Source organism: Camponotus floridanus, unplaced genomic scaffold (genome assembly GCF_003227725.1).
Source record: "Camponotus floridanus strain SB8 unplaced genomic scaffold, Cflo_v7.5 scaffold5, whole genome shotgun sequence".
Taxonomy (NCBI): domain Eukaryota; kingdom Metazoa; phylum Arthropoda; class Insecta; order Hymenoptera; family Formicidae; genus Camponotus; species Camponotus floridanus.
The window spans coordinates 890,615-899,136 of NW_020229658.1; the positions used below are offsets into that span (position 1 = coordinate 890,615).

Below are 8,522 nucleotides of genomic sequence, written 5' to 3' on the forward strand. Positions count from 1 at the left end.
CGATTGGTTGATCAGTGTCGCGCGTGTAGCCGTAACGCTCGGTTCCGGTACGTCAATGCGGCAGGTCGTGCGAGGCGGAGCGAGTGCGGTGCACGAGTCGTAGACGAACGGTAAAGAGAGTTTGCCCGCGAAGCGAGTCTAGGAGAGCGCGAGGTGAATCAGCGTCCCGGGAGACGCTCGGGAGTCCCTGGTTGCGTAGGGGCGGCTTCCGCTCGGCGAATGTCGGCAAACACGCTGCCATGTAGCGCCGGTTGTGTGTGTAAATGAAGCGGCGGCGTATACCGCGCTCGCGTGCCGTGGGGAGGGTATCGTCCGCTGTAACCGCGGCGGCAGCGGCGGCGGCGGCAGCGGCAGCGGCGGGGACGGGGGCGATGGGAATGGCGCGCAAATGTTGCGTGCGTAGCTGCGAAGCGGACGTGCGAGAGGCGCGCGCCAAAGGATTGCCGCTGCACAAATTTCCCAAGGACGTCGCGTTGAGGGACAGGTGGTTGGCCAGCGGCGGATTCGACAAGAGTTTCAAGCCGACGCCGGGCCAGGTCGTCTGCCACAGGCATTTCAAACGTGCCGACTACGACCACGCCGCGCGGGGTGGTCACAAGTTCCTGCTCAAGAGGGGCAGCGTGCCCACGGTCTTCGCCGACTATGACAATCATCCCGGTACGTCCCGATAGCGCGCCGACGACCGCCCGTCTCGTGCCGCGACAGCCAAGTGGACGTCGCGAAGTGCAAAACGCACAACGTAGTTACTTCCGCGCATCCGTCTGTCTGTCTCTCTCTCTTTCTCTCTCTTTCTCTCTCTCTCTCTCTGGGTCTCCCCGTCCCTCGCTCCTCGTCCGCTTCGCCGCTTTGCTCTTTGCTCCGCCATGTATTCACCCCTCTCCTCCGCCGTCCTCCTGCTCCTTTCGTCGCATCGTGTTCGATGCGTATACGCGGCAGCTTCGAGTTTGCTCGAGTCGCGTCAAACCGTCCAACCACGTCGCGTCGCGCGCGACCGGCAATTTACGAGAGCGATCTTTTTTCAATGTCGCTTCTTGTGCGATTTCTTCAAAAGTTTCCCATTATTGTTGTCAGGATTGGATCGAATGATAGGCGCGACGCTCGAATGTCTGTGTTCGATTGTTTATTGATAAAAAGTCGCGCGACTCATAGCGCGCAGCGGCAAAACATCTTCATTTATGTATATACTTCTCTATATTAGAATTCGAGCTCTCTCATTGAATTATATAGAGTATCTCGGAAAGACTGAGTATCCTGAGAAAATATCAATTTTTTGTGACTGTTTTATAGCTTAAAAATTATACTGTTATTAATTATAAATATTTCACCTAATCAATTGAGTTAATATTTTTTTCTTTATTCGTAGATCCAGTGATTATGTCAGTAAAATCTTCTACGTCTTATGCGCAAGAAGACTTGGATCTGATCAATTCGGAAATATTAAATTTGGAACATTCCGCTTCACCATTATTGTCCGAAGCTAGGACACCTAAATCCGATAGTTGCGGCGAAACCTGTTACTCCAGACCCGAATCGTCCACGGACTCTTTAAATCTTCCTGATGGTTCAGAAGTAATGGAAAATGAGTGCAAAATGGCAAGTCTGAAGGAAGAAATTGCGACATTGGTGAACGACAAATTGGTTGAAAATTCGGACAATAAAGTAAATACAGTAGCGATGCAACTTGGCATTGTTGAAGCAGGAGCAACAATGAAGGCTGATGTTAAAGATCTAATAATAAAGGAAGAATTAAAGAATATTAAGTTATCTGACGACAAGGAATTTGATAAGTCGGAAGAATTAAAACCAAAGGTTCTAAATCGTGATGGCACAAAGTTTTATCCTGGTGCCAAACTGGAAGCAAAAGACTTTAATGAGAAGTGGCAAGTATTGTAGAATATAATTTCAATAAAAAAAATTAAATGTTGAAATCTACGAAAAAGTTATAACTCTCAAGTGTTTAAAGAATCAACTACAAATTAAAAAAATCAATGAGTGTTGTGATAAATAAAATAAATATATATTGATCAATATTTATAGGTATTCTGCAAAAGTGGTAGAAACAGATTGGGATGAGAGAGAAGTTTTGATACATTTTGACAAATGGAGTTCAAGATTTGATGAATGGATACCAATGGATAGCTCCAGACTTCGTATATTGCAAACTCCACCACAGTAAGTTAATGCTTTGATATAATCATTAAAATGTTGCATCTTGACAACTCGCACTCGTCCATATAATTTGTCTTTATAATACATTCATCAAAGATTTCATCTTGATAAGTTATTCTTTATCTTTCTTTAAAGTGAACAAGCTTGGATCCTACCATCTCCGTAAGTGAAAATTAGCTTAGTTTGTATTAGCAAATAGATGAAATTTGTAGTATTGAAATAATAGTATAGTTTTATAATTTAGTAGCATTTGTTTGCCGTGATTAACAACAATTAAATAGAGAAGATAATTTGAATCCCATAGACAGCTTACATCTCCAAAGGTGATGGTAAATATCTATTCGTCACATCCCCAAGTATCTCAAACACTGGAATATGCAAATAAAAAAAAATCATTTTTCATTACATACATTGAATCTTATTTCTTTGTTATGCGAATATATGGAATGAGGATATTATTTATCATGTTATGAATAATAGATTGTAGAAAAATTTTTTTAATTTTTTTATTGTGCAATATGATGCAATATTAATTGCATATCGTATCTAGCATGGAAACAGTATATCATTACTTTCATTAATATACCTGCTCTGGTTATGTATGTAAATGTATACAATAACACTTGTATTGAAATATCGTCGAATCGATTTTTCAAATTCAATTTTCTAAATTTCTAACGAGGTGAATTAGCTTTGACAGATGACTTGCGAGGCGAAATTATTTCCTTAAAGAGAGAAAATTGAATTGCGACGAAACGCGTATTTTTCTTGTAGCTTTCTCTTTCAAATATTATTTTTTGTATTTCATTTTCGTAATGCGAGGATTTCGCGTCTGCAGGGAGGCAAAGACGCGAGAGTTTTCAGTGGGTGAGAGGGTACTCGCTACGTGGGCGGACGGTAGAAAATATCCGGCCAAAGTTAACGCCGTCTTGTCAAACGGTAAGTGATCCAACCTAACCCCGTAAAGGGAAAGAGGACTGCGTCCCCGTAGATCGTTTGACGTTTAGGGGGCTATATATGTAATCTTTTTTCAACGGAATAGCGTACCTCGGCATACAATCCTAAGTAAATTTTTTTCGCAGACAAGTACGATGTATTATTTGATGATGGATACGCAAAAGTCGTCAAGTCGTCGAAAATGACCAAAATTGCCGAAAATCCGACCAAGGTATGATTCGTTCGATTGAGGTTATGTTGTTGTTTCTTGGTAACTGATATGGATCACGAAAGTTGAAGGAATCTCGTCTGAATTAGTAAAATCGAACGATATCTTTAATTAATATTTAAAATATTTATCGGTAGCTCTTTTCCGAATGTATCGCGGATTGTGTAGATTCGATGCTATTTTTTAATTATTATCTCAATAAAAGTTGATTGTGTAAAAAGTGATTTAATGAGACAGGCTAAAACAAGCTGGATTTCTTCAAACTAAAAAGTTTTTTTACATATATACAACATAAATCAGTATTATATTACACTTTTTGTTACTTGACAATTATTTCTTTGTTTTTTTTAAACAGCAATTAAGTGGATTGGAAGGGTATATAGGCAGCAAACAAGAAAGAAGGGACAAGAAACGGAAGCATACAGTTATGGAGTTGTTTAATACTCACTCGAGAAAACGTACGAAAAATGATGCTGACAAAGCATTGAAGAAAGAAGAGACTGTTGTCAAGGAAAGTGAAGAAAGCTCTATGGAAAATAAGGTCGAAATAGATGGCACCTTATTTGGTGCCTGTTACGACCCAGGTACAAATTTATTAAGAGGATTTGAGACTAATCCCTCAAAAATTAAGTCTTATTCGAAGAAAAGTAAAAAGGAAATATCTAAAAATGATACGGATCACGAAGAAGATGTTGGTCCTGAATGGATTGATGGAGAGCCACAAGGAACAGAATCCTATATTGTAGATGGCAATGATGGTGAGTTGCAATACACAAGTACTATTTCTCAACAAAATACATTTTCTCTTATTTTTAACCATTAATATATATCAATAATATTTCAATATATAATGTCAACATTAATATTTTAGGACCACGTCGCTCTATAATAGTGCCAGATAGAAGATTACCTTCTGGTTGGGAAAAACATTTTACACAAAGGAAAGCTGGTACATCTGCTGGAAAATGGGATGTTTTATTTATACAGTAAGATAAGATATACTAATTATTTCATTTTCTAATTATGTTAATACAATTTACACATAATTACGTTTTTGTTTTAAAGTAAGCAAACTGGGAAGAAGTTCAGATCCAGAAATGATATCAGAGTATTTATGGAGAATCAAGGGCAATATGATTTTAATCCTGAAAATTTTGACTTCTGCATACATCGTAGAAAACGAAATCATGCATCTCGCTCAAAACAAGAAGTTACACCAGAAAAAAAGATTAAAACTTTATTACCTAAAACGAAAACGTTATCTACGCCTGAGAATACATTGCAAGTGACAAATAATACGACTACATCTACGCCTAACAGCTCAACGCCTGTTACATCTACTACGGATGGTGGTAAGTTTTCTGCAATATATTACATTTTAATTTTTGTATCCCATTTTAATCTTTAAAATATATCTTTTACATCCCACTCTCTAATTCATCAGAAATGATTTATTGTAAGTACTTGTACAGATACTGTATTTTTATAAAATTGAGTAAATTGATGATTAATTTCTTTATATTATAATTATATAATAATAGTGAAAGTAAATGTATATGTTATATGTGAATAATGTTTTATAATTTATAATTTATTTATAATCCTTAGCCTTTTATAAGATTATAACTATTTTGTTATAACTATATTGATTATAACTATTTTGAAATAGCCGTTTTCATTGGACTTCGTGGTGGACTTCGTGTGGAAATGGAAGACAGCGCCTATAAATGTCCCAAGGAAGGATGCAATAAAAATTTTCGAAAAGAAAATTTGCTGCAAATGCACATTAAGCATTATCATCCTGAATATTCCAAGTTTCTGGGTTCTACTCCAAAGGTTGAAGACTTGGCTTATGCAAGAACAATTGGGGAATCTATAGATGATATTATTCCAAAGAAATCGACGACATTCTTAGACAAAATAAACAAATTTGCTAAGAAAAAATCTCTTCCGGAAAAATCTACATTATTACAATCAACATTGAATACTATGCAACCGGCGTCTCCTTCAATATCTAGCTCAGTTATGCCAGAATTAGAAGAGGAAATAGATCAAACAGAAAAGTGCAATGATTTGCAGAAGGAAGATATGAAAATTGAAACAATGTCTTCCATATCTAATCATAGTATGGAGATGGATGACGATATCGAAAAGAAAAGAGAAAATATTTGTGCATTGTCTCCTGGTACATTATTTGACATGAAAGTTAAAGAAGAAAAAGCGCAAGGCGGAATTAAAACATTATTACCTGTAAGACCATCCACAACAGAGGTGCAAAAAATCGATAGGACAAAACCCTTGGATGAAATAACACACATTGAACGTACAAAGGGTCAAAAGAAGAGGCAAATATCCGAACACAGTATAGATTTACCGATTAAAGGAAAGAAACGACATGGTAATTTGCTTTCAACATATTAATTTATCACAAGTTTTAAGATTTTATTAAATTACAAATAAAAATATTAAGTTAATACATAACATTTGATATCTTGCATTTTGCATAGGTATGTCAGATCTTACTGACAATTTCGGTGATTTAGATGATAGTGCTATGGATGTCGAAGGACCTGCAGCACTTATGTACAGATATAGCCGTAGAAAATCCGATTCAAAGAGTGATGAGAACAGTCAGAACAGTAAGTGCAAGTATTTTACCCTGTGTACCTTATAACGCAATGTTACCAAAGCAATTGTTTTGATTTCTCAGACATGCTTTTTTTTCTAATTTAATGTATAAATGGAATATATGGGATTTTTTTAATATAATATATTTGATAATATTTACTATTGCATTATTTCTTTTGTTTCTTAGGTCAACTAAATGATTCTCGTATTGAAAAAGGTGATCCCTTAAAAGGGGATTTAATCAAAACAGATATTAATAATGATACAGAAGGTACATTGTTTATTTTTTTTATCTTTTATTGATTTTGCTTTTTAATTTCACACTGTCAATTTTATTTTATTTTATTTATTACATTTTATTTGATAAGAAATTATACATTAGCATATATCTCTCGACATAGATGTTTCTTCACTATGAATATTTTGTATAAATTTTTTATGCGAGCATGTCATGATTTACTATCACAGAGAGCGAAGGAGTGATGATGATGATTAATGGTGAAATGATAAAAGTGGAACAACTTAGGAGAGAAGAAATAATAAACTGTACATGTGGTTTTATGGAAGAAGATGGTTTAATGATACAGTGCGATCTTTGTCTTTGCTGGCAACATGGTCATTGCAATGCGATTGAAAGGGAAAAAGATGTTCCTGAAAAATACATATGCTATATATGTCAACATCCGTATCGGCAACGACCATCTAAGAAATATTTTCACGATCAGGATTGGATTAAGGAAGGAAAATTGCCAAGGTAATTTTTATTATGCATATGTGTGTACAATTATTTTATATATATATATATATATATATATATATATATATATATATATATATAATCTCACTCGCATATTGATTTTTCAATTTTTAGTTTACCTAATCGAACTCGGAATCAGCATATAATCAATCAGAGGACCGCGATGTTGAAACGTTCTTATGACTTGGTTGCTGCACTTTTGCAAATACAACAACTTCTTCATAGCTTGCGTGTAAAAATTAATGTGGCTCAGTAAGTGATATGTCTGCTTATTTAACAAAATTTATATCTGTTATAATAAATATATAATTATATAATATTTATAACATATATAATTTGTTTAAATTTTTAGGAAAAAAGATCACCCTAAATTATATCTTTGGGCTAAAAATTGGGAAAAAATGGAAATACCAAAAATAGATATAGACCCAGTACCAATAATGGAAATAGTGAAGGCAGGACCGAGTTTTACTGATGTGGAAATTCCACGACGTGCTGAAATAAAAACGGATGTCAAATTATCTGTTAAAGACGATCAAGATGAAAAATCAATCGCTTCTGATTCGGAATTAATGAAAATTTTAGAAGAGGATAGTACGCATTCCGATGAATCTAGGATTATCAATAAAAGAGAAGGTTTTATAAACTCAAAGGATAGTCACATACTTTTGGACGCATTAACGAGCGGTAATTCAGATGTAAAAGAGAGAAACGTCGCTATGTCAGACATTAAAACAGAGAACGCAGGTACAGTAATGTAGTAAAGTAAAAAAAAAATAATAAAAATGGATAAAGTATTTTTTCATTATTATATATCTCTTATAATGTATAGATTTTTTGGCTGATAAAACTATGAATGATAATTCTACATCTGAAAGTCTTTCTCTCAACTCGGGACCGCTTATTGATAATATTCAAGAATCGAGTATAGCCGACGTTGAAAGCGAAGTCTCCGCACTCCCACAACCTTTTATACCAGAACCCGAAGCGCCGATTGATCCAACCGAATGCCGAATGAGATTGTTGGAACATATTGAACATTTTCAATGCCATATTGATTCAAGATTAACGTCTATAGAAGCACAAATTTGTGGTAAGCATAATAAAGAGATATTAGCTAGAGAAAGTAAAGAATATATATCGCAAGATGTTTAATCAAATATTTATTGTATAATTTTAATGCATAGCTCTAGAGGCAATGGATCCAGATGAACTTGCATCGGATCCACACGTTCAGCCTCGTACTAAACAAACTGTACAGATGCTCCTTCGTGACTTGAGCACGGTCCGGAAACTGGCCGCATTATGTTGAATACTTAGTCAAATCTCTGGAAAAACTTATGATATATATATACACATGTAGATAGAAAAGCGATAATTGATATCCATATAAGCAACATCTGTATTTATGCTATCGAGTAGAGATAATTATATAATTTATTGTTACTGTTATAAGATAAAATTTATCTTTCTGACTTTAAGCCGCCTAATCAAGTTGCTTAAACTCGTAATTAGGATTCATTGAAATTGTAATATAATTAAAATTGTTATTGTTAAAAGTGAAAATAACAAGATATTTTTTAAACTCACTCATGTACTTATGTATATATATCCTAATGATTATATAGCCTGTTTTTAATATTTATAAAATTTATGAAATTCTTGTTAATATTCAAATCTTTTCCATAATTTTGTATTACAATTTCTATTTTAGATTATAATATATAAAAGTAGTATATATATATATATATATATATATATATATATATAAATAAAATTGTTGATTTTTACTTTTAATTATTT

General features: G+C 34.8%; 1 protein-coding gene across 4 annotated transcripts; it reads left to right on the forward strand.

Annotated features, from left to right (window-relative positions):
• Positions 1 to 41: 41 nt before the first annotated feature.
• Positions 42 to 8,252, forward strand: LOC105258834 (PHD finger protein 20). Of its 4 annotated transcripts, XM_025412246.1 has the most exons (18): positions 42 to 657; positions 1,364 to 1,880; positions 2,038 to 2,172; positions 2,305 to 2,331; positions 3,008 to 3,108; positions 3,252 to 3,337; positions 3,690 to 4,092; positions 4,206 to 4,320; positions 4,400 to 4,686; positions 4,779 to 4,790; positions 5,004 to 5,732; positions 5,842 to 5,973; positions 6,150 to 6,233; positions 6,431 to 6,716; positions 6,834 to 6,971; positions 7,072 to 7,466; positions 7,552 to 7,812; positions 7,907 to 8,252. In XM_025412246.1, the coding sequence occupies exons 1-18, from the start codon at positions 264 to 266 to the stop codon at positions 8,029 to 8,031; spliced, it is 4,227 nt and encodes a 1,408-aa protein (XP_025268031.1). In that variant the 5' UTR covers positions 42 to 263; the 3' UTR covers positions 8,032 to 8,252. The 4 variants fall into 4 exon arrangements, with proteins under 4 accessions (XP_025268031.1, XP_025268034.1, XP_025268032.1 ...); XM_025412249.1 differs by lacking the exon at positions 6,150 to 6,233; XM_025412247.1 differs by lacking the exon at positions 4,779 to 4,790.
• Positions 8,253 to 8,522: the final 270 nt, after the last annotated feature.